At 36.1% G+C, this 27,358-nt stretch overlaps 1 protein-coding gene across 3 annotated transcripts in view; it reads right to left on the bottom strand.

The window, feature by feature from the left end:
• LOC120858142 (sentrin-specific protease 1) overlaps window positions 1–27,358 on the bottom strand; it is a 51,876-nt gene that overhangs the window by 17,273 nt on the left and 7,245 nt on the right. For all 3 annotated transcript variants that reach the window (XM_040234004.1, XM_040234003.1, XM_040234002.1), the window contains exons 4-12: window positions 26,914–26,998; window positions 21,691–21,850; window positions 16,688–16,859; window positions 9,273–9,376; window positions 8,904–9,190; window positions 7,434–7,488; window positions 1,801–1,839; window positions 739–823; window positions 360–515 (exon numbers count right to left, since the gene is read on the bottom strand). In XM_040234004.1, coding sequence (XP_040089938.1) covers window positions 360–515; window positions 739–823; window positions 1,801–1,839; window positions 7,434–7,488; window positions 8,904–9,190; window positions 9,273–9,376; window positions 16,688–16,859; window positions 21,691–21,850; window positions 26,914–26,998 — 1,143 coding nt within the window. The remainder of the gene's footprint in view (window positions 1–359; window positions 516–738; window positions 824–1,800; window positions 1,840–7,433; window positions 7,489–8,903; window positions 9,191–9,272; window positions 9,377–16,687; window positions 16,860–21,690; window positions 21,851–26,913; window positions 26,999–27,358) is intronic.

A 27,358-nucleotide genomic window follows, 5' to 3' on the forward strand; every position in this document is an offset into this window, starting at 1 on the left:
TTTTCACTGAAATCACTACAAGTCACCCATAATTCTTTCCTGAATTTTCAGTAATCTTTGAAAAACAAAGCCAATATTGTTATGCAATACAAATGAAAGCAGGAGTATGGAATACAATTTAAATACCAGGTGATCTACTACTGTTTTTTTCCTGTCTGTTTTTTGGCTGCACCGCTCAGCATTTGTGATCTTAACTCCCTGACCATGGATCGAACACCCTGCAGGTGGAAGCACTGAGTCTTAACCACTGGACTGCCAGGGGAGTCCCTGGTCTATTACTTCTCTGTTTGAAATTTGTCCAAAGAATTCTCTCTAAACACAACACTTGCCAGTGTAGGAATTTATACTATATAATTTACCTCTGTAATTTCAGGAAATTCATCTTCGCTGTCAGTCAATTTATGACCTTTTTTCCCTGTTTCTTGGGCGATCGTGACCGGGATCTCCTTTTCAAGGGGCACACGCAGATGCAGTTCTACTGAATCGTGTACTGAATGTTCCTGTTCCTGCAGCCTCTGAAAGACAGACCTTCAAAATAAGCGGAGCACAGAAATCTACCGCTTGTCTATGGACACTGAGCAGGACTAGCTGGACAGACTGAGAACACAGAGCAGAGCAAGGCTATGCTACTGTACTATCTTGCAATTCAACACCTTTGATTCCAAATTTAGGTAACCTTCCAAAATTAGTTTCAACTTGGATGTGCTATTCATTTATATCTCAAAAACACTTTTTTACCTGGTTTTGAAGCTGTAATGCCAGTGCTTTCTGCTCTTCAATCTGGCGCAATCTTTCTCGTGCTCGAGAATCATAAACACTAGTTCTAGGAAACAAAAAATGCAGACCACTTACTTAGCATCAAGAACACTGCTGATGCCCAATGAGCATTAAATATAAAACTCTCAGAGAAAAAGCCTAAAACCCTTATACTAACTTATCACTACACTTGCTTTAAGACAAAGTGAAACTACATGGTGTTACTGAAATTACCTTACTAGTTTTTTGAAATGATGAAAATTATTAGTTTGTTGCTAAACATGAACAAGTGACTTTTGTGGATATTTGTAAATGTGTAGTCTTTTTTTTTTTTTTTTTTTTAAACCATGCTTCTAAAATTAAGGCGAAAGTGAAGCTTCATTCTGGAAATCCAAAAATGAGATTGAATCCCAAAGATGAAAATAATACAAAAGATGCGGGTTCCATTGCTGGTTGGGGAACTACGATCCCACACACCCTGGGACAACTAGGTCCACATGTCACAGCTACTAAGCCCATCTGCTCTGGAGCCTGTCAAGGGTAGAGAGCCTTCATGCCACAATGAAAGATCCCATATGACATGACAAAGATCTTGCATGCCATCACTTAGACCCGACACAGCCAAATAAATAAATATTAAAAAAAAAAAATCTACCAGACCAAGGGATTTAGATAACCCAAAGTGAATCCTGGAAACTAGAAACTAAATCTTCAGTGATTCTGCAAACTCCAGAAATAATATCCAGTAAATTAGTTTTATTAATATGAAAATAAAGGCATTTATTTTCCTTTCTGTTTAATAGCTAACTGAAACATTTTTCCAATTCAATTTAGTTTCAACAACTGTTACAGATTTAATAAACCTGAGCACAGAAATGTTCCAACTCCAAAAAACTTTTAAAACTCAGTAACTTAGAAGTTATTTTATAAATAAATAGGAAATTTTTACTGACTAAAAATAGGTAGCAAGATTGGCTAATTGATTTCTTCTAACTGAAAAGAAAGTGATGAAGAGGCAAAATGATATTAAAAATAATTACTTACAATTCTTTGATCCACAGCTCTGCCTGGAAAAAAGTAGGACTATGGGCAGGAAAAGAAAAATGTGACAAATGAACAGGAGACTTAAAAGAATATCAAATATTTTCATCAAGAAAACAAATCATTTAAATAGTTTATACAAATGCTTTATAAGTATGTGATAAATAAAAGGATCTAAATTACATAAAACAATTCTAACTGGGAAGCAAAGGAAAACAAATATGAGTCATTTGCACACATATAGTTAAAAAGACAATCCAACATTCAGCAGAGAAATTTAGTTTAGCATGCTCCTTACTTGCAACAGAGACCAACATGATGTGAAAAATACATCATTGATCAAGGTAATATATTAAAACTAGAATGTTCCTCTTTCCAAATGGTTCAGATTGACAGATTTATTAATGGTTTAATAAAATATTATGGGTTGTTGGACTTTTTGTAGGTCTGCTTGAGTCAAAATATGTTCAACCATATCACAGTAGATACTGAAAATCCCCACTCACAGAGTAGTCCATATTAAATGGCTGATGAACCAATGAACCAATGTGGATAATTAGCAATACGACTTCCCTTCCAAAGATGAGAGACTGCTTTTATTCCATGCAGCTCTTGCTGACAACCCAAGGGATGAAGGCTAGCAGAGTCACAGGTATGCTATCTGTTCTAGAGCCTTTTTGCTTTTCTCAAACTTTCTTGTCATTGCTCATCTCCCCTCTAAGTGAAGGAGTTCTCACAGAACCAAATGAAAGGCAAGTGAGCACTTTTCCAAAGAAAACTTTCAGATATACAGAACAAGTTAAAAGAGTGTCAAACTGAAAGTTAAGAGACTGGAATCTCTTAGAGCTGCCTTTGATTAGCTTTGTGACTTTGAGCAAGTCACTTCCCTTTACATGGGCCTCAATTTCTGGGTTTGTAAATATGGAGATGAGAGTCCCTTTCAGTTTTTAAACTTCTACAATCTGTCCTGTAAAGGCAAAAATAAGGGCTCAGAGATAATCCTTTGTTCCTAAGCCTAACTTCTGAGAATCAGTATTCCCAGTAACCCTTAGTTTTGGGCTTTAGTGATAAAAATGCTGTTCTATTACCTATTCACTGTCACTGAGGTCAGTAAGAGGAGAACACAGAGAAGGCAGCCTATCTCCTTAATGCAGTCAACAACTGATGTAACAGCCAAGAAAGAAAGTCAGAGACCAGTGGAAGCACTCTGAGAGACTACTTAGTGTGTGATACTAAAAATAAATGAACGTGAGAACACATCTATTGCACAATATGATGACGTGACAAGCAATCACCCAGAATTTCATGGTACTAGATCATGCTACTCAAATCTGCTCCCCATGAAAGTGAAAAAAAAAAAAAGTCGCTCAGTCATGTCAGACTCTTTGTGTCTCCATGGACTAAACAGTCCGTGGAATTCTCCAGGTTAGAATACTGGAGTGGTAGCCTTTCCCTTTTCCAGGGGACCTTCTCAACCCAGGGATTGAACCCAGGTCTCCTGCACTGCAGGCAGATTCTTTACCAGCTGAGCCACCAGAGAAGCCAAGAATACTGGAGTGGGTAGATTTCCCTTCTCCAGCAGATCTTGCTGACCCAGGAATAAAATCAGGGTCTCCTGCACTGCAGGCAGATTCTTTACCAACTGAGCTATCAGGGAAGCCCAATGCTCCCCATATTAGAATATAAACTTGATGAGGATAGGAATTTTTGTCTTTTGTATTTACTACTGTATCCTCTGTACCAAGAATAGTGCCTGACATCTAGCAGGCACTCAATATTTGTTGAATAAATAAATAATGTAAAGGACAAGCACTTCTCTTTAATGCATCAAGGTATCTATTGGCGTAGGAAAGCAACACACAGAAGGAAAAGCAAAATCCCTTTGCTTTTCAGAGATTACACATTACTTCTCATATAACTGATGCAATAAGCACCTACTTATTGCTTTGTGTACAAAACTCTCTTAGAGAGGTTTTATGTATTGGCAAAGCCTTATGATAATCCACAAATTATTAAGCCTCAATATAATGTGTAATAGGGAAACATTACTTATACTGTACAGAAAAGGAAACTGAGTTTAAAAGAATAATTTGCCCTGGAAGAGTCAGGGTTAGAAACTACTTCAGTCCAATTCCACAGACTATGTTGTATTATTGTAAAATGTCTTCTAATAAACCAAAGCATTAAGCCACAATGGAGATGATGAGTATTTGGACTACTCAAGAGAGTATTTCAGGCTTTCTAGGAAATTTGTTATTTAACAAAGATTTATTTACTATGTACTTTTAATGCGCCACATGCTATTATTGAAAGCAGGAGGTGGTACAAAGATATTAGTAACACAAGGTACAGAGACAGAAGTACTGGAGGAAAAGACTAACGATATCTAGAGAAGCCAGAGAAATGTCCTGAGGAAAAAACCAACACCTGAGTCAGAGTTTAAAAAGCAAGCTAAGAGTGTAACAAGTAGACAAGGAGAGAAAGCAAACTCCAGGCAGAAGGGGAAGGGTTGGAATGTATAACAACACAAAGGCATAAAATGCACGGCATATTCTGGGAAATAAGGGCAGATCTTCATTGCTGGAACTTAGCTGAGAGGCAGTGGTGGGAGATTAAGGAGCCAATCAACCAAGCCTTGAGAGACCAGGCTCCAACTTTGATAGACAGCATCATCCAGTGAGCCTCACTGAAGACTACTTCTCATCCATCTCACTGTTCAGTCATCAGTAAAAGAAATTCTCCATAAAGGAAAGACAGACTCAGTAAAGAAGAACTGAGAGCACTCATTATATGAAATCAACTTTTTCCCAAGAAAGAACACCTATTTTTGTGCATACATATAGAACACTTTTATAAGTGTTTTATCTATAAGTTTACCTTCACAACAATTCAATAGTAAGATATTAATACTGGCATTTTATTGATAAGGAAACTAAGGTTTAGAAGAGTAACTTGTTCAAGCCTGGAAAAGGCAAGATCGGAACCCAGGTCTAACTCAAAAAAACCCCCCAAAACTATAAAGAATCTAAACTGTAAAGTCTCCTTGAGAAACTATACTAACTAGAGAATACTTTCTTTTTGAGAATACTTTTAAAATATCCAAAAAGTTTAGAACATACTGGGAAATTGCAAAGATATAGGGGAATTGAGATAAGAAAGAATATCTTATTATCCCTAATTGTTTCAATGGAAAATTGATAATATTATTATCCTAGCAACTGATTGCCAAGGCCCCATATGGCAGACATAGCAATCTAAGTATTAACAGTAACCTACTGGGTTACAATACTGGTTCAGCAATACATGAACTGTGAACTTCCAAATGTTCAAGCTGGTTTTAGAAAAGGCAGAGGAACCAGAGATCAAATTGCCAACATCCGCTGGATCATGGAAAAAGCAAGAGAGTTCCAGAAAAACATCTATTTCTGCTTTATTGACTATGCCAAAGCCTTTGACTGTGTGGATCACAATAAACTGTGGAAAATTCTGAAAGAGATGGGAATACCAGACCACCTGACCTGTCTCTTGAGAAACCTGTATACAGGTCAGGAAGCAACAGTTAGAACTGGACATGGAACAACAGACTGGTTCCAAATAGGAAAAGGAGTACGTCAAGGCTGTATATTGTCACCCTGCTTATTTAACTTCTATGCAGAGTACATCATGAGAAATGCTGGGCTGGAAGAAGCACAAGCTGGAATCAAGATTGCCGGGAGAAATATCAAAAACCTCAAATATGCAGATGACACCACTTTTATGGCAGAAAGGGAAGAAGAACTAAAGAGCCTCTTGATGAAAGTGAAAGAAGACAGTGAAAAAGTTGGCTTAAAGCTCAACGTTCAGAAAACTAAGATCATGGCATCTGGTCCCATCACTTCATGGGAAGTAGATGGGGAAACAGTGGAAACAGTGTCAGACTTTATTTATTGGGGCTCCAAAATCACTGCAGATGGTGATTGCAGCCATGAAATTAAAAGACACTTACTCCTTGGAAGAAAAGTTATGACCAACCTAGATAGCATATTCAAAAGCAGAGACATTACTTTGCCAACAAACATCCATCTAGTCAAGGCTATGATTTTTCCAGTGGTCATGTATGGATGTGAAAGTTGGACTGTGAAGAAAGCTGAGCACTGAAGAACTGATGCTTTTGAACTGTGGTGTTGGAGAAGACTCTTGAGAGTCCCTTGGACTGCAAGGAGATCCAACCAGTCCATCCTAAAGGAGATCAGTCCTGAGTGTTCTTTGTAAGGAATGATGCTAAAGCTGAAACTCCGATACTTTGGCCACCTCATGAGAAGAGTTGACTCATTGGAAAAGACTCTGTTGCTGGGAGGGATTGGGGGCAGGAGAAGGGGACAACAGGATGAGATGGCTGGATGGCATCACCGACTTGGACATGAGTTTGGGTGAACTCTGGGAGTTGGTGATGGACAGGGAGGCCTGGCGTGCTGCGATTCATGGGGTCGCAAAGAGTCGGACACGACTGAACTGAACTCAACTGGATTACAGAGGAAGAAATACTTGGTACCTCTCAGAGGGGTTAAGTTTCATACAGAAGATCACATCTGAACTGAGACTTAAAAGATAAGAAAAAGACTACTGCTTGATAGACAAGTTGAAGGGGGAGAAGGGGAACATATCAGGCAGAAGAAACACTTCACATATTCATGTGAAAGTATGAAAATACCTATCATCTTGTAAGTCAGCATAAAATAAACACATGAAAGCATCCAGTATTTTGCACATGGCTCCTTCTTTCACCTCCATTGTGTTTCTCCTCAAATGTCGGCTTAGCGAAAACTCGTCATGACCATCTAGATAAATGGCACTCCCAATCCCCAGTCTGTATGTTACCCTGCTTTATTTTTCTTCATGGTACTTATCACCACCAGGTATACGTATATTTAATTATTTGTTATTATTTGTCCCCCATCCCTCTCCTTTGTTGTTGTTTAGTCACTAAGTCATGGCCAACTCTTTGTAAGTCCATGGACTACAGCGCGCCAGGCTTCCCTGTCCTTCACTATCTCCCAGAGTTAGGTCAAATTCATATCCATTCATTAGGTGATGCTATCCAACCATTTCATCCTCTGTCACCCCCTTCTCTTCTGGCATCAAGGTCCTTTTGGTACAATTAGGATGTACACTTCTTGAGAGCAGGAACTTCATTTTGTTAACTGCTATTACCTCCAATGTCTGTACCAGTACCTGCACCCCTAGGCTATCAATAAATATTTGTTAAAGAAAAAATATATGACAGGAAGCAAGGCATGTGGAGGAAGAGTGTTGAATACCGTACTAGGAGTTTGGGCTTGATTCCACATCTTATCAGGCATTCTTGAGGGAGTTTAATGAACGATTAGATAAGCACTTTAGAAAGTTCACTCAGCAGAACTGAAGGTGGACTGACGAACAAGGCAAAGAATGAGTTAGAGAACACGGTAGAAAATGGCATGAAGAATAAAACGGAGGTTGGAGGAAAAAAGATCAATTAAGAAGTTACTGAAATAATTCAAACAACACATAAGAGTGGTCTGAGTTGAGGCTGTTTTATATTACTTAACTCTTAGTGAAGAAATTGTGATTAAAGAGAGGGAAAACAATGTTAATAATGTCCTTTAACCAAAGTTTACCTGGGAGTTGGAATCTGGGAGTCTTTCACTTTGAGTAAAATCACAGAGTCTGATCCTAAACAAAAAACACAAGAGCCTATCATTAACAAAATTCCACATGGCTGTACCTTCTAGATGTCTATAGCTTAAGTTCCCATACTTTGCTATATTCTATTTCCATAAAAATAACACAGCATAAGGATAAAGGAAAGATGGGAGAAAGACAGGCAGGTCCATTTTCACTGAGCCACAAATACGGCTTAGTGAAGAGCCTGTCTCACAAATAAAGCAAAAAAAAAAGTATATATGCCCTTCAGCATCTTCTCCTGGACTGTGCTTGTTCCCTGTGCTCCTTCCTTCTATTCCTGAGAAATAAGAACATGCCAAGATTTCTCAAAAGTCTTTAGTTCATGAACCAGTATGAGACTGAAGAAGATGCAAGAGGGAAGGGAAGGAGGAAGGGAAGAGAGGGAAGGCAGAAAGAAAGAAAGCAACAGCTATGTGAGAAGCAGCAGAGTCCAAACAGTACAAATTCTAGCATTTATTTTCTATTGATAAAGGTAGGAATCATATCCTTCTAAAGCACTATGATTAGAATCTTATTTAGAATATTTAATAAATGGTATAAGGAAGTAACTAAACCATTCAATACTGTATATTTGTTCCAGTTTAGTTGTATCTAAGCATCTGACATAAAGTAAATGCTTCTGAAATTAAAGGCTTTTAATAATAATTCTCAGTAAATCACTTCACAAAATTTTAAGTTTCTCTGAATTTGCGTAGCCATATAATCACACCAACAATTTTTATCCCCAAGTGAGGCTTTTAAGAAAGTAAGGAACAGATTAAAAAACTTGTTTTAAGTTACATGCCTAAATACATACCATAAATACACACATCATACATACATAAAGGAGGGGAAAACTAAGCAAACAAACAAAAACTACCATAGCAAAACCTTTAATTTACTGGAATTCCAAGAGACTAAATATTTTGGTTAGCTGAAAGTTAGACAGAAAATTTTGTTTTCAAAACTTGCTGACAACCATTCCAAAATGCATAAACCTACTACACAGGTTTTATAAGTACTATTTATTTAAGAAATTTTACTTCAATCCTTAATTGATATTTCAAAACTCCTAGAACTTCAGAGTACTTAATTTTCATTGTAAAGTACTAGAAACAGAGAAAGTACTAAAGTAGGTGGGCTTAATATACTCTGACACAAGACTGTTCAGGAAGTTAACCTTTTAAATATTATATGAAATCATTTGCCTCTCAATCATTTGTAAGAAAAAAGTAAGCTATTTATATGTTTCATTTACTCATGGCATGGCTAACTGAATTAAATGTATTTAAGGTATCTTGTATCTTATACCTTAATTAAGTTACATGTGTATTACTACCTTGCCTATAATTCATACAGTTCTCATAGATCCAATAAACCATTCATTGGTTACTGAAACTATAGCTATACAATTCCATTTTTACCTTCAGATTCTGTATTTGAAGCTGGTAAGTTATTTGCCTGATGTGAAAGAGAGTGGTCATGTTCGGGTTGATGGACAGGATCAGAATCTTTGGATCCAAATGTACCAGCATCTGGGGTGTAAGCCGATAAGGAAAACACACTGTGGGACAATTGTTCCTGGGCAGTTAAAATGCTGGCAGATCCAGATGAAGAAGTATCAGAGCCAATGATCTGAGTTGCACAAGAGTTTCCATTTTTAAACAGTGGGTCTTTCAAAGTATTCTTACTGGAACTAAGACATCGAGACCTAGCAAGGAAAGAAAACAATTTCAACATCCAATAACAAAATGCAGAATAAAATTCATTTGAAATATGTTTCTGTGACTCACAGGTGTAAAGGAAAATGTGTGGTGGGTTTGGCTATAGAGAACCGCTTCCCTGTGATCATCTGTAGCAGCTGTCTGTAAATCTCTCGTTCTTCCTCTTGAACTGTCTATAAGAGAAGAAAAAAAAATCTTAAATACATTCAATGAGGCAATGTTTCTCTAAGTAATATCTAGACTCTCAGAGCTCTCTTAAAGCTCTGGCAGTGTCTTGATGATAATTAAGAATTATGGTTCATTAATAATATTCTACAAAATTATAAAGCACATATAAGAGAAGTGAGTGAAGCAAATACTTGACAGTGTATTTTGGAAAATTATGGGGCATATATGTAAATAGCAGCACACAGAAACTGTAGGATATGAAACTAGAAGGCCATTTTTGCATCACTGATTGTCCCAGAAATAAAACATTAAAAAAAATGAGGCTCTCTAAACCGGACTCCAACAAAGTCCTTGACTCCTGATACCTGTTAGAAAAATCACAAGGAAGTAATTGCAACAGTCAAGATCAGAGCTGTTTCCTATTCTACCCAATTTTTAAGAGTGTAAGTATTTTCCAAAGATGGTTTTCATTGCCAACTTTTATTTACTCTTTTTTTTTCCCATGAAGTTCCAATACTGAATTTAGGGAAAAGCATATATTCCACAGCATAGTTCACTTACCAACCTAAACACCTACTATGCTCCAGGCACTAGAGATGCTGCGCTGAATAAAATAGTCTGTGCCTTGGAGAGCTTACATTAAAGCTGAAGGACTAACAAAAAATTAGTCAAGTAGTATGAAGAAAATTGAAGAGAACAGAAAGCGATGGAGGAAGAACAGCAAGAACAGATAAGACTTCTCTAAAAAGGTAATATTTCTAAAGAAGCCTAAATCAAAGGAATAAGTCAGTCATAGAAATTTATAAAGAGTATTCCAGGTATTGGCAGAACAAATGCAAAGGGTCTTGGACAGGAATATGCTTGATGTGTTCAAGGAATAGTAAGGTCAGTGTGAATCAGGAGAACAACATCGAGAAATGAGGCCATTTAGCAGAGAACCAGTTTACATGAGAACTTGTAACTGTAATCATGTACCTACTCTGCACAGATCCCCTGAAGTAATGGGCTGCATTCATTAAATAACATGCCCCAGGATTTAAAAAAAATCTTATATACAGTTTAATACAAACATCAATTTTCACAAAATAATCTTAAACTTCGTGCCAGTGCTAGTAACATCCTACACTGCAACATTTCAATACGCACATAAGCATTTCATTCAATTACAAAAGTTTGTTAAAAGCACAATGAATAAAGCAATGACTGAGGCAAAGGTAAAGAGACACTAAATTTTTTCTTCTTCAATCTTTTTTTCAGTTCAGTTCAGTTGCGTCCGATTCTTTGCGATCCCATGAACCACAGCACGCCAGGCCTCCCTGTCCATCACCAACTCCCGGAGTCCATCCAAATCCATGTCCATTGAGTTGGTGATGTCATCCAACCATCTCATCCTCTGTCGTCCCCTTCTCCTCCTGCCCTCAATCCCTCCCAGCATCAGGTCTTTTCCAATGAATCAACACTTTGCATGAGGTGGCAGAAGTATTGGAGTTTCAGCTTCAACATCAGTCCTTCCAATGAACACTCAGGACTGATCTCCTTTAGGATGGACTAGTTGGATCTCCTTGCAGTCCAAGGGGCACATAAGTAGATTTCAGTTACATTGTCAGTATAATGTTACCAGTCTAACAAGATATACCTTGCACTGTGCAACTTGACAATCCCTTATGAGAAAGAGCTATCCTTAAATCTGAATAGTTGAGTGATCACAAAAGAAAGAAGTAGTTGAGCATTTGGTGGCAAAATAGAACTAAGAGAAGAAACAAATTTGCAATGTTCTCTATGAAGAAAATAAATACCATTATCTTACCCCTTAGACCTTAATATATTCAAGACAATGGTGGTCCTTTTTTTTAGTGTTTGTGAAGAGACTATCTATATATTTTTATAATTAAAAATCACAATGAAAATAAATGCCTCTTTATCCAACTCCTTGCAACCCCATGGACTGTAGCCTGCCAGGCTCCTCTGTCCATGGAATTCTCCAAGCCAGAATACTGGAGTGGGTAGCTGTTCCCTTCTCCAGGATCTTCCCAACCCAGGGATCAAACCCAGGTCTCCTGCACTGCAGGAGGATTCTTTACCATCTGAACCACTAGGGAAGCCCTTATTAAAACACAAATTTGCTATTATGAAAATTCTTCAAGTACATAATCAAAAGAAAGCAGCATGATTACAGATTATTAGGGTGTAAGAGAGATCTTTGCCAACTAACTCCACTGTGATCTATATACTGGAAAGCTGTACTATCTGGCACTTTAATAATTGAAATTCTGAACACTCCTCAATATAAATCTTGATTTCACTTTCCCACCATACCAAATAACCTAATCCACAATACTATGGGGTTAACAGTATGTTGTCTTCAAGGGTGGTAAAATGGAGGGATAGAAGGGAAATCGAGGGAGGGAAGGGAAATCAGAAGTGGAGTACTACACCTGGGTCATGGATATTAACCTAAATTTTAGTTCACTTCCACTATCCCAACAAATTACATCTTAAAAAGCTTTGATTGTATTATCTTATCACAGGAAGAAAAGTAAAGCAGATACATTGGTATAAGAGGCTACTCTGCATATGAAGGGAAGGCAAAGAAATATCCCCATCACTCAAAGACCTCAAGAGAACACCAAGAATAGATGAGATAGAAAGGATCTTTGCGGTACCCTAAATACTACAAACAAAAGGGGAAAAGTAGGGGAGGAATAAATCAGCTTGAGATTAACATATACGCACTACGATTACAAGACACACAAGGAGCAAGGACCTACTGTATAGCACAGGGAACGCTACTCAATATTCTGTGATAACCTATATGAGAAAAAAAATCTGAAAAAAGAATAAACATATGTATAACTGAATCACTTTGCTGTACACCTGAAACTAACACAATATTATAAATCACAATTCAATACAATTTTTAAAAAAGAATTAAAGCATAAAAAATTAGAAACATTTCCCTCCTCCCTCCTATCACATAAATAATGTTTTCTTGGAATAAATTTTTATACTTATAAATAAAACATGAAGAACCAACATGCCATTAAGTGACTCATCTAATGCAATTACAAGAAATCTAGATTAATTCAACACAAAGTTGACTTTTAAAAATAACAAACAAATCATTTTCTTCAATAAATATATCTTCAAAGAAAAGCTTCTGTCTGAGCCTGAACAACCTCAGTCATTAGACAACAAAAAACGAACAGAAGTAAATGTTTAATACTCCAACAAATTATTTGAGGTCTCTTCAAGCCCCATACTTTCAGTTTAAACTGATTTATGATTTAACAGATGCTTGCTCCTTGGAAGAAAAGCTATGATAAACCTAAATAGTGCATTAAAAAGCAGAGACATCACTTTGCCAACAATGGTTCATACATTCAAAACTATGTTTTTTCCAGTAGTCATGTCCGGATGTGAGAGCTGGACCATGAAGAAGGCTGAATGCCAAAGAACTGATGCTTTGGAATGGTGGTGCTGGAGAAGACTCTTTTGAGAGTCCCTCAGACAGCAAGGAGATCAAACCAGTCAATCCTACAGGAAATCAACCTTGAATATTCATGGGAACACCTAATGCTGAAGCATCAATACTTTGGCCACCTGATGTGAGGAGCTGACTCATTAGAAAAGACCCTGATGCTGGGAAAAACTGAGGGCAAGAGGAGAAGGAGGCAATAAAGGATGAGATGGTTGGATGGCGTCACTGACTCAATGGACGTGAGTCTGAGCAAACTCAAGGAGGTAGTGATGGACAGAGAAGCCTGGTGTGCTGCAGTTCATGGGGTTGCCAAGAGTTGGACACAACTTAGTGACTGGACAACAACAATATTACTTGTTAAACCATTTTCTATTGAGTGAGCAAATTAAGAAATTGAGAGGAAAGGAAGCTATAATTGGGTAAAATATTAGAGCAAAGGAAGTTGGCTAATATTATGTTATAAATCTAATAAATGACCAAAGAAAGTTTAATAAGTTTAAGGATAATTAGTAAAGTATGTTTTTCTTAAAAAAAAAAAAAAAAAAAAGAATAAACCCACCAGTGTCATTTGTAAGGCAGCCCAACATCTTAAAATGCTGCTTAATACGTAGCACAGAAGCATGTCTGGAAGCAATATATAACTGAAAAGAAACTACCTGTGTTATTGCCATTTAACATTTCTATTTTTTTCTTAGTATTTTTTCTTTCCCAAACAGAAACTCACATCCTCTGTAACAGTACTAAGAGAACATTCTGTGATCATGGAAATGTTCCTAACCTGTACTATCCAATATTGTAGTCACTAGCCAAGTATGGCTAATGAGTGCCTGAAATGTGGCTAATATGACTGAGAAACTACATTTTTATTTTATTTAAATTAACTTAAATAGCGCATATGGCTAGAAAAGTGAAGTCGCTCAGTCGTGCCGACTCTTTGCGACCCCATGGACAGTAGCCTGCACCAAGCTCCTCCGTCCATGAGATTTTCAAGGCAAGAGTACTGGAGTGGGTTGCCATTTCCTTCTCCAGGGAATCTTCCCAACCCAGGGATTGAACCTAGGTCTCTCGCATTACAGACAGACACTTTACTGTCTGAGCCACCAGGGAAGTCCTCAAGGGCAACATTAAAGAACAATATTATCTAATTAATAGTAACCTCTGCCCTTGAATCAGCCATCAGCCAAGTGGTAGTACAGCCACCACATGCATATTTCCAAATTCCTCTTCCTTGTACATATCTTCAAATCTTTGTTGTAAAACTGAACAGTAAGTGGTGACATGTTAATTCTATAGACAGCTTCATATTCCTGAAGATGTTAGACAACTCTAGACGTAAGATTATACACAATTCTCCTTCTTTAAACATAAGCAACAGCACCTCCCTTGGAGATCCCAGTATTTCCATGGAAAATAACTTTTCCTCCAGTTTATAAGTTTTCAGCAAGAAGATCCAACCAGTCCATCCTAAAGGAAATCAGTCCTGAATATTCATTGGAAGGACTGATGCTGAAGCTGAAACTCCAATACTTGGGCCACCTGATGCGAAGAACTGACTCATTTGAAAAGACTCTGATGCTGGGAAAGATTGAAGGCAGGAGGAAAAGGGGATGACAGAGGATGAGATGGTTGGATGGCATCACCGACTCAATGGACATGAGTTTGAGTAGGCTCTGGGAGTTGGTAATGGACAGGGAAGCCTGGCGTGCTGTAGTTCACGGGGTCAGAGAGTTGGACATGACTGAGTGACTGAATTGAACTGAACAGATAAGCTACCATCAATAATCTTACTTCAGTGGGAAAAAAGTAATATTTTAATCTGTATTATCTATAACACCTAAGACTAAACATTTAAATAATGTGTTGAGAGTTTCATTTAATAATGTTTGGTCCAATATTTTATCTTATTCATATAATACAGACTACTTCATATTTCTATACTACAAGTACCTTGCTTTTCACAGCAGATTAAAGGCCTAAAAACAACTGAAGTAAAATTTTCTGCAGCTTTTATTCCATAGGACAGGTTCAATCCTTGGCATCTTCTTGACACTATAGCAGGAAAGAGAAACCAGCCTCCCATTCTCCACTGACCCAGCCTGTGGCCTGGAGGGTAGATTGGAAGGATGAAAGTATTTGGTCAGCCCAAGTCCTCAGGCTGGAAGTGAAGGTGAAAGAAGGCGGCGGGGCTGAGTTGTCCCAAATACTGGTTGGCTAGTGAGTGAATGGTGTGGGCTTACAACGTACATGGCTTGAAGGATACTCGTGATCCCAGCAGCCAGGAGGCAAGGAGGGGTCTGGGAGGCCTGCGTCCTGCTGCCATGCCGTCACTCTTTCCCCACAAGTCTCTGTAATCTGCAGACTGCCTAGGCTCTAGCAGAAGCACAACTCCTGCCACTCCAGTAATTAAAAAAATTATATATGCAGTAACTGATGGTACTAAATTCAATGTTACAAATGGTACAGTGAAAAAGAAATAGCTGTTGCTCAGCTATCACCAAAGGCAACTGCTCCAAGTTTTGTCTATCCTTCTCTCTGATGATTCACTAGCTTTGCCCCCCTCTGTGAATAGTGTAGATTCAATACAAATTTTAAACCAAAAAACATACAGCATTTTTAACTAACCATGTCACAAATAATCAAGTTTTGCCACCTAAGAGATCTTCACCACCAAATTACGTAATTGTTTAGCACATCACCTGCTGGCTCAGAGGTTAAAGCATCTGCCTGCAATGCGGGAGACCTGGGTTCAATCCCTGGGCTGGGAAGATCCCCTGGAGAAAGAACTGGCAAGCCACTGCAGTATTCTTGCCTGGAGAATCTCATGGATGGAGGAGCCTGGTAGGCTACACTCCATGGGGTCGCAAAGAGTCGGACACAACTGAGTGACTTCACTTTAGCACATAACACTATACTCTTGACTTCAGGCTCTGGAAGCTCTTATTGGGCAGGAACCACATCACCATGTTGTGTAGAGAAATCATACCACACTGGACTCATGCAGAAGAACTGGGTTGCAGGCTGACCATTTATTAGTTGTGTGACTTCTGACCTTTACTTTCCAACCTTATAAAATGTGGTTTTGCCTCATCTCTTCCTATTTCATAGATTAAAAGAATTCAAAACAGTAATATATGTGGAAAGCACACTGGAAAATCTAATGCTATCTAAGTGTGAGGTCATTACTATTCATTTGTATCTCCACAGCAACCAGTCCAAAGCTGACTAGATGCATAATAAACATTTAATTGAACAGGTTTAAGTACATTTCCTTACTGTATAAATTATACGTTATATTTACGGAAATGATTTTTTTCTTTTAAGTTTACTGAATGAATATAACAACACAGTGTCAACACATCTTTCTTGTGGAGAAAGTTTATGATCTCAAAGATTTTACTCATAATGAAAAGATGTAAATTGTTTAAGTGCCTATTTGATTTTTCTTTTATATTGAGGAAAAATTATCCTGATAAGAAGGGCAGCCAGGTATGTTATCAAATTATCAAATCCAGCAAGGTTAACAGTTTTGCCACATGAAGCTAGAGTTTTAGGAAGGGTCCAAAAGAGAAAATAGATAGTTTGATGTACGAGAAGCCACTCAGACAATACTGGAGATTAAGTCTGCTATCAAACAGAAATAAAAGATGGTAAGAAAAATACCGCTAAATTATCTCCTTAATCTTTTTAGAACAGATGACAGCACTCAAAGAGTAATCAAGAAAAAAAAAAAAACAAAACAGAAAGGGTTAAGTAAATGCAATGGTTAATAAACATCTAAGTCAGAGGGAACAAGTAGCTGAAAGTAGGGCAAGTTTAACTTTTAGCAGCTTTTCCTTACCTCTTCTGCTGTGCTAATATGTCGTCTCTGAGTTTTCTTGGGGCTCAAAAGATTTCGACGACATGAACCACTCCAAGATGGACTTGAAACAGGCTTAATAGGAAAAGATTTTTCATATGCAGACACATGGCAGTGATGGTTTGACTTTCCTGTAAAATTGTTTGATAATCCACTATAAAAAAAAAAAGAGTTTGTAAGAAAAGACATGAAAATCTAAGCAAGTGATTTCCACTTTCAAGGAAGAAAGTGGAATAACAGAAACAAAAAATTAACAGGTAGAATGACAGATGTACCTTGCGAGGGAAATACCCAGGAAATGATACATGAGTTGCTTTTTCAAGTTCTGCCATTTATGAAGTCTTAAACTGCCAAACTATGTAACTATCAAACACCTAAAATTTTATTTCTTAGTTTCACATCTATGACGGAAAGCATAGTGGATTAGATTTCTTCAGAAAATATGGGTTCAAGGTACATTAATATGCACACATTTCCCTGCAGGCCCTCTTCCAGCCTTTTGGAGGAAAATATTTTAAGATTAAATATGCAAAGATGAATAAAGCTAAAGTTCAAATGAGTCTTTCAATTGAATTTTAAAGTTTCCTAAAAGGCCAACAGAGGGCTCCCATCTATCACTAAAAACAACTAGAAGGCTTATTATGAGGCCGCATCACTGTGACTTCTTTTGGCCTCTCTGCTTACCTCTTTTGAAGAATTGTTTCTTTATACCATATCTGCTTCAAATAATGCAGAAAATTGACAATAAAAATATTTTTGTGGACTCAAAACCCAGTTTTATCTCTAAGGTTAGGTTAATAATTTATAGTTATTTCCTATGTGTTCTTCTTTATCTATTATCACCCAGCATAGCTACTTACACTCATATAATTTTCTTTCTGCTGAGGATGAAGAATAATGTACATAGCTAACTAAGCTGAATTTATTGAAATGAACTTTTTAAATCAATATATGTGGTCTGAATCCAAATGAAATCAAATTAGGTCTAAAGAAAATAAAAATGTACATATACTCTAACTCTTTCAAACTCTGATGATTTTTATATGTGATGGAGTGGGGAAAAGAGCAAGAACTTAGAATCTCAGGAACAGGCTTCTTTTCTTAGATGGGTAGATGCAGCCAGGAAAAGATGGGAAGGCCAATACAATTTGCTTGGTAAGGATATAATGGATTCCCCACAGTGTCTTTTGTATTTATTCTTCCTAGAGTGTGTGTGTGTGTTTTAATGCAAAGATTCTTCTACCTAAAGAAACAGCATGACGGCATCCTGCAATGCCAGAAAGCAAGGGAGCTACCACCAACCAACGAGGTTGAATCAGACCCAGATGGAAGAGTGAAGGAGCTCCCATTGGCCACGGCTGTGAGAATGTAAGCATTAGAAGAGTAACGACTGTCATGGATTGAATTAATCTGAATTGATTTGAACCACATGAAGTGGCTAAAACTTACTTTGAAAATTGGTAATGAAAAAAAGATTTATTATCACATACTCTGCCTTCCCAGAGAGTAAACAAACAGCTCTAACTAATGACAAAAAAAGCTCTCCCTTATAGCAGAGTGCCAATTAGTTAGTAAAAAAGAAATGATAAAATCAGAAAAATATTATTTCATTAACTCTAATAAAGTTATTATCAGGTCAAAGGGGGCCAAAAGGTACAAACTTTCAGTGAAAAAATAAGTCATGGGGATGTAATACACAGCATGGTGACTACAGTTAATAATACCATATTTGAAAGTTATTAAGAGAGTAGATCTTTCTGTATGATGATGGGTGTTAACTTATTGTGGTGATCATTTCATAATATATACAAATATTACATTATTATGCTGCACACCTGACACTAATACAATGTTATATATCAATTACACCTCAGTTAAAAATTATCAGATAAGGGTTATCATTTAATAACTCTTAGGTTGATTTGAAACTGGTCATTCATATAATGCCAAAGTAACGTCATTTAGGTGACATTTTAGTCAAAAGGAGGAAGAAAACCTAATAATTCAGGATCAGAGTGTTACCACTCTAATCCAGAGGTCAACCCAGCATCACTAACAATATGGTTGTAGGTTTTCTAATGTGATGTAACACAGTATAGATTTTACTCAAGCAAAAAAATCTAGTTTATAAAATACATGCCGAAGAGAGGACAAACTAATGATACTATGAGGAAGCATAGGTGTCAAATCCAACAGGTAAAAATTATGCAGAAAAACATCATGTCATAAAAAAGGGGGTGCTATTCTGTAGTAGAAAAGCTTTTGTATACATATATATACACACACAGAGTATGTGTAATATGTATATTTTAGAAGATTTATGAGTTTTTGCCTAGCTAAAAGAATTTATGACATTTTGATTCCATAATCACTCGACTTAGAATGAATAGAATGCTAGATTTCTAACTTATAGTCACTGAAAACTTTGATATAGTTCCATGTATTTTAGGATCTAGTATTACTGCTGAAAGTCTAGAAAATTTATTATCTTAGTGATTAAAAAAAATTATATTAAAAAAATTTTGAATGAGGCTTGAAACTTCTAATCCAATTCTGATAATATAAATACTATGTTGTAAAAAAAAAAAACAACAACAACAAGAAATTAACAAGTGATAGAGTATTAACTACAGATTTTGTTCAAATTTCACACAATGTTATGCTAGTGTCCACTATTTGTTTTGTCTTATTCAAGACTCCACGTTGTATTCAACTGCATTGGGCAGCTTAAGCTACATGCAACAATTTCTGGTAAATTCTCTTTTCATTTTTATGCTATTAAAAATATTTTCTAATTTTCCTTGTTATGGCTTCTTAGATACACTCATCATTTAAAAGTGGACACTTAATGTCCAAATACATGGGATTTTGTTTAAAGTATCTTTAATATTAATCCCTCATTTTGATACTAATTTTTCATTTAAATGCTTTCTCCTCTGCAATCACCCTCTAACTTTACTGAGGCTTTCAATGGCTAAGTTTAAAAACTCTCCTGGTAAATGTCACATAGCACCTGAAAATATGTGGGTTATTTTCAAATATCTTTTGATATTGACTTCTAACGTAATTTCAGTGCTTTTAGACCATGAAACTTTTGCTCCTAACCTCATGTCCCTGGATGTACACACAGTGCCTCCTGGTTCACAGTCCACAGGACTCGAGTAGAGTTTGTATACTACCACCGTGTGAAAACTGTATAAATCTTAATCATGTTGAATTGGTTCACAGCGCTTTTCAGGTCTGCTATATCCTTCGACTTTTCAGTATATTCATTCTATTAATTTTTGAGAATTTGATATTGAAACTCCAACAAAAATCTTAATTTATCTACTTAAAAAATAATTATAACGCATCATGGATCTATAAAGAAAAGTGAGTGCTATTCAAGACTATAAGAAACTGAAGGGGGATAACTACTGATACAATTCTAGATTGTACAAACTAGCTGTAAAAGGATAAGGTCTGGACAAACTAGCTGTAAAGCATACTTTTGGGTCAACTAGGAAAATTTAAATATAATTTATTCGGTGTACAAGATAAAATTTACTGAATGAAAAAAGAGAAGATGACTGAAAAAGATTACAGAGGAGTATGCACAGTATGAACTCATTTTTGGATAAAAATGTGTATAAACAGAGAAAAATATCTGGAAGGATGTATATATTAATGTAAGACATTACAAAGGTGATCTCTGATTGGTGGGAGTAGGATGTTTTTATTGCTTATTTTGTGCTTATCTGTATTTTCTAACTTTGTACAAAGCATATGCCCTGTTTCTATAATAACATTATTTTTAAAAATAGCAGTATGGCATTATTGGGTAAAAAAAAGCAACTTGCCAAATGATGCATACAGAATATCTTTAATGAAGTAAACATATTATACATTCTATAGTATTACATAGCATATATATCATTCTATATATAAGCAAGAGAGAGTGAAAGAGAAATGAACACAGGAAAAGATTTGGAAGCAAACACATGAAGAGGAAGGGAGTAAGACTGTGAGTAGGGGTTACGGGATTTTTGGCTTTATTGGCAATATTTTAATTTTTACAATGCAACTGTATTAATGAATTCTTTTTTTATATTAATGATTTATGATTTTTTTAAATATTAAGAAGTAGGGAAGACAAATCCTGAGGTACTCACACATGTTTCCAGAGGTCATGTGCTAATAATCATAAAATAAAAACTATCTGGTTGGTTTCAACTAACACCAGAAAGCTTAGCTTTGACTAAACAAAAAACTAAATGAACCTACATGTCTAAAATCTATCACCAGAGTAATATTTAAGAAATCATAAATACCATATAAAAAATGTACTGACATAAAGTATTTAAGGGGAAAGTTTCTAAGCCAAACTTCATCTGGCTTTAATAATCAGAATAAATTTGGCGAGGGAGTAAGCAGGGCTTATAAGTTAGGCTAACTATGATGAAGTTCTTTATGCATCTATTATCTAATAGAAATAGTGAACCAAAGTAAAAGCCTGCTTTGGTTGAAGTCAGGTCTCTGCTCATGTCAAAAGTCTGCAAAATGTGTTTTTTTCGCTATTAAAGTTGCAGAAATTGATCCATTTTCACTTTGGCTGTCATCAAAATTCAGCACTAAGTAAATTAAAAGTTGAAAGTACAAAATGAATCTGTCCACATCGATGTACTAGTAGTAAAGAATCCGCCTGCCAACGCAGAAGATGCAGCAGATTCAGGTTCAGCCCCTGAGTTGGAAAGCTCCCCTGGAGGAGGGCGTGGCAACCCAGTCCAGAATTCTTGCCTGGAGAATCCCATGGACAGAGAAGCCTGGAGGAGAAGTCTGACAGAGTCAGACCTGACTGAAGTGACTTAGCATGCACACGTATGCACTATGGTTTAAAGTTCAAAAATGGTGTTACTTCTTAAAAGTGCCAAAGTAACAACTGTCCTATGGCCATTTTCCCTTATAACGGAGAAAGGGCTTGTGAACTAAGCAGCCAGATTACTTACCTTGAGGTCTTTCGGGTTTCGAGGTAAAGACTTCGGCTGTTTCTTGATTTTTGTAAAGTTGAACCTGATACCGGAGTGGAATTTCTCCACTGGCCATTTGCACTCTGGCCAAAGGTTCTTAGGTCTCCTGAGCCAATAAAACTGTCTGAGGAAGTGTTGTCTAGAAGAATAAAAGTTTGAATAAATTAAACAAATACCTATAGTGGTTCTCCATATGACTGCAACCATGTCCAACATTGTATTCCAAAGTAATGTGGCATATCACCATGTCTCTCATGGAAGAAAGATACCAGTCTCAACTGCCAGCAAAGTCTGCAGTAAGGGAACTTCTACAAACTATAAGTGATTCAGCCATACTAACCTGAAAATTGATGAAGGAGCTGAATCCTGCCACAGCCATGTGCCTTATCTGCATCAATGTGACTCCGTGGTGTCCACCAAAAGTCAACATTTTACCCCAACTATATCTTGCAAGCACTCCCAGGCCTGGGCCTGAAAGAAGGTAGGCCAGACCAGTAAGAAAGCAGGTGGAGGGCCAAGGAGAATTGTAATTCAAATGAACAACAGTTATTGCTTAATAAGCAGCTGGTGTCACTCTGTTTTTAATTACCATGTTCACGACTCAGGGGCTCTGTCTAAGAGCAGAGATAACCTAATTGCTGCTTATTCTGGCTGGCTTATGGCAGGAATGACCCATGATATGCATTTGGTTCTGGTATGATAACTTCAGTCATTGAATGTTATGATCAAACATATCAATACTCTGATACTTGTTACTGCAGTCAGACTAAGTGAGGATTACTTACTATTTCAGTTTTATGACTTGTGGCTTACAAACTGGGGTGATAAAAATCTTTCAGTTTCAGCTAGGAGTAGGATAATTTTTATATTCTCCTCTATCAGCAGGATGGGACAATTTAAAACAGCACTTTCAAAATAAGTTCAGATGTTAGCCGATGTGACTGAGGAGCACCAATGGAAAGGTGAAAATGTAATTCTCTATTTCCAGAATTTTTGTCTAATGCCCACATCACTTTGAAGATCCTCTTTCAAAGCATATTACTATAGAATTTTGCACAATATTAAGTATTTGCTGTTTAAATTACTTAATGTAAGCTTCTGATACTCTTATCTAAAAAGTAAGGCAACTGACAAAAATACTAGTTTTGTATTGTGGATTTTTTTGAAGTTGATCAGGATTATCAGAATTTAGGGTAAATAAGAGAAATAAAAGAAACAGTCAAGGGTGGTATTAAGTACCACCATTACTGTACCAGTGTATGACCTAATCTAATAATTAATTTTCATAATGAATTACAACTTTTTCCCTCTGCAGCCAACAACTATGCTTGACTTGACATCTATTACTATTACTGTAAAAATAGAGACACGAGGCTAATGAAAATGAGTTTCATTAGAGGACCAGAAAATCATTATCTTTAAGCAAAGTAATAATGATAGAAATCTGTTTCTCATACTTTTTGCTAAAGTTTGATTAGGGAATGATCTAACTTTAGCTGTCTACTTGAGGAATAAGTCTACCAAAAAATGCAAATTTGAGACTAAGGATAAACCAGAGTAGCCACTTTGATGGTATCTGACAGATGTCACAGGTTTTTTGGCTTTAAAATTAAAGGAAAAAGCACAGGATCAAGCAATCTATTTCACCAGAATCACTCAGTGATATTACTGAACAATGCTCTACTGCTGATGTGATCAAGCAAAGCTACAGAGGGGCCACCAAAGGAGGCTGCACTCTCTTTTAGTATTGTCATCATTAAGAAGTCAGTTTGCAAATGCCACAAATAAGATTACCCATGTGTGTGTGTACACACACAGCACTATAGGGGAATACACCAAAATTTTAATTTGGTGATGGAATTACTGGTATTTTTCTGCTTTTCTATACACATGTTCTATAGAGACAGGCAATATTTTTATGGACACAGTGAAACTTCATATTAAAAAAAAGTGTGTCAGGCAATCACTTACAATGAAAGTAACTATCAGTTGCTCCTATTAAGTTTCAGGTTTATTTAGTTCTTATGAATACAGGATGCTTCAATTCATCTTACCTACTAAATGTCAGTTTGGCAACCTTATTTAACATATTTTACAAAGATAAGACATTAATAATGATTCTAAGCATAAGCAAAATCATTTCTTTTCATCTTGAGCTACTTTTATCTAAGGTTTAGAATGTTTTAATTTTTTTTCCAATTGTGCTCTTAATAAAATCAAGAGGTCTTGAAGTCTGGTCAACAATAAGTTATTAAAGTGAAAATGATGCATTTCTGCTTTCTAAATTTTTCTTTTAAAATCAGCTTTTTTTAAAAAAAAAAACAGCATTTTATATGGTCTGATCTTGGAAATATTTTAAAAGCTTGATATAGAGAAGCAGATCCAGTAAAGTGTAAATGGGAAGCTGTAGACTCTAGATTCTAGTTTGAGGTTTTCCTGTGTTTGTTTTCACCTTAGTGGAGGAGTAGATAAGGTAAGAGAGGAGACAAAAACCAATACGGTCATAATGAGGAGACTAAGGCAAGTAAACTGAGGACCCATGTCTAGCCCAATCAAATCAAGGTGAATGACCACAGAAATTAACGTGTAAATTATCAGAAGAGGAGACAGCAGAAACAATATTCTGCAGGACTTGCAATAAATAAGAACGGGTGTAGCAAGGCAACAAAGTTAAAAAAAAAAGTACACAGTAAAAGGATTTGAATTACAGTTTTCAGTATAAGAAAAAAATGTATACAGATCTTTGGCATTCACAGATTTAAATTTCTAATTGTCAGAGAGCAACCTTAGCAGTCTGTGAAACACCATAAATTTGTTTGGTCACAGACTAGATTATATTTGGCAGAGGCATAAATCTGAATCCTCTGCTTCAGGTTTTAATTTAGAGAATGAATGTAATGGCTCAGCGTCTCCATTCAATATGGTTTTATTACTCATTGTTGATAAGTCATCATCACATTTAAAGTAACTGTTACAAATTTTTTCATTTTCCTAAAAAAAAAGGCCTTTCAAGTGAGAGACAAAAACTCTGACATAAGATTTTGATATAGGGATCAACTTGTGGTATGAGGACAAACATAGAAAAATAACCCTCAAGAATCATGTAATTGAGTAGAAAGCCAGCAATTTGTTAAATACCACCACAGTCAAGAATATAGAGACCTGAGATGATCTCAGAAATATCCTTTGTGAATATCAAGGGTCTACTGAAATTTAAAAGAAAATAGCTAAGAACAAATGTTTTTAAGTTATGTATTTATAATACCTAAAAACAATGAAGGTGAAAGGACCTAAACCATAAAGAAAATGAAGGAAATGAAGATACACGCCCATTATCCTAAATCACAGCCCCTTGGATTCAGTTGTATTTCTACATTTAAAAAAATTTTTGAAATTTTACAAAGATAATCTGGCATATATTATGTAGTGCTTCTAAGTATAACCTGAAGCAGCACTTTGTTATCAAACATATTGATATATCTATAGTGAAATTCGTAAATATTCATATTTACAGAGATTTTTTAAAAAGCAAAACATAAAATAGTTAAATATCAATTCATGTAGTTTTTTGCCAAGAAAAGAATACAGCTCAATCTTGATGTCAAACAAATTATGATAAAAATTTTTGGTTTTCAGAGCCTTTTGAATTTTGGGATTGGACGTAAAGGACTGTGAATGTCCATATAAATTCCATGGGTTATTAGAAATCAACAGAAAAAGGTAAATATGAAGAGTAATAGGTAAGCAGAATACTTTTTTAAAAACTGGGTTAACAAAAGATGGTATGTTTTGAATCATACAATGTGTACGTGGATATATACTGACAAAAAAACAGAAATGACCACAGAATTAAGTAAGAGTTGAGTTAGTCAGGAGTATTGAATATAATTTGAGTATAATTTTCTATATATGATTATTATTAAATGTAATTAATATTAAAGGTAATTACTTTAAACTGAAACCAAATATTCTGTCCAATGGTAAACCAGCAAACAAAATTACAAGCATATATAGCTTGAGTTCAAATGAAAATATTAATGATCTGATTTCATTATCCACTCAACTGTCCTATTCGTTGTATTAATACTAATAACCTATGAAGCCAGATTTCAGGCTCTCTGCTCATCAGAAAGAACTTTTCAACAACAATGATGGCAGAGTTACTTTCTGAAAAAATTAACTGATTTTTCTATACAATTAAGCACATACTATGTGGAGACCATTTCCCACCCTGGGAGAGGAAATCCAGTGCCCAAGGTAAAGTACCACCCACTAAATGATATTTAAATATAATATAAATCTCAAAGAACATCATACTAACGTCTTTTTAGGGGAGGAGATCTCATCTTGCTGAATCCTGAGGAAGCCAAATAAGAATAATTATTATTTGCATTTCATATTTATTATCTCAATTTATCCTTATAAAAATCCCACTGAAACAAGTTCAATGGTATGGCTAATATTCCCATACTTGTGGTCAGGTGAGGAGATGAAAGCATGAGGAGTGAAAAACTTTGGAAGACCACTACAATCTTCCTGGGTCATGCTGCCAGGAGGCTAACCAATAAAAAAAACTCTTAAGTTTCCCCAAGACAGAGCCAGATCATTGCAAATCCAAACCTTAAGAAGGGGGCAGATGAAAAGTAAGGCAGGCCAGGGGCCAGGAATAGCCTAGAGAATGCCGATTTCTGTTATGGATCACAAGTTGAAAAGGCAAGCCCTTGAATATGCAAGCATGGCTGTGGCAGGTGCTAGACAGAAACATGTAGTGAACATTTCCTGCCCTAAAGGAGGGACAAGCTTGGGTAGAAATAAGTTTTCAGAATTTATGGTTTTAAGCCAAATACAAATAGGCTAGCTCTGTGCTTTAAATCAGTACAAAACAAGTATCCTTCACATTACATACATATATCTTAAAAAAAAAAAATCCAAAACCAGAGTTGTACTGCTTTTTACAATGGCATAATAAGCAAGTAGAACTGATTCCAAAAAAAACTTTCTCTTTAAAAAATGTTCGGTTGAGACTAGATTAGTGAAGTATTATAGTAACCACAAATAGCTTACTAAATTGATGTTTTAGTGGAAAAAAATACCATTTTGCTTTTGACAATGTTTTCACTTTTAGAGACAGTAAACACAAATGATTTGCTAAGAAGAAGACTGAAAGGTAGGAATGCCTTGACTCCAAGTAATGTGTCATACCTGAATAATAGTTTGGACTATAAGCTGCACTTCTTGTAGAACAAGTGTAAGACCGGTCCAAATTTCCTCGCCTGGAAGGTAAAATCTAAACAAAACAAAAAATTTTAAGCCATATTTTTTAACAATAAAATGCAATAAAGGTTGACACTAGGAAAAATATACAATTAGACAAGATTATGACACATTTCAGAACAATTAAATATACATATATATATAATAAACTGCATGCTAGTAAGAAAGGAAGAAACATAGACAATCTGTTGAAATGACTAAGGCTTCAAGGGGAAAAATGGGAAATATTTGTTAAACAACTTAGTTCATAGAATGCTCATTACAAGGTAATATGTATCTAGTATATCCTATTCTCAAAGCCAGCTGTATCACACAACAAAGCAGCTGACAAAATCACCCTCGTTTTGATTCTTTTGATAACTTAACAGGACAG

The sequence above is a fragment of the Oryx dammah genome, unplaced genomic scaffold (genome assembly GCF_014754425.2).
Source record: "Oryx dammah isolate SB20612 unplaced genomic scaffold, SCBI_Odam_1.1 HiC_scaffold_29, whole genome shotgun sequence".
NCBI classification, from domain to species: domain Eukaryota; kingdom Metazoa; phylum Chordata; class Mammalia; order Artiodactyla; family Bovidae; genus Oryx; species Oryx dammah.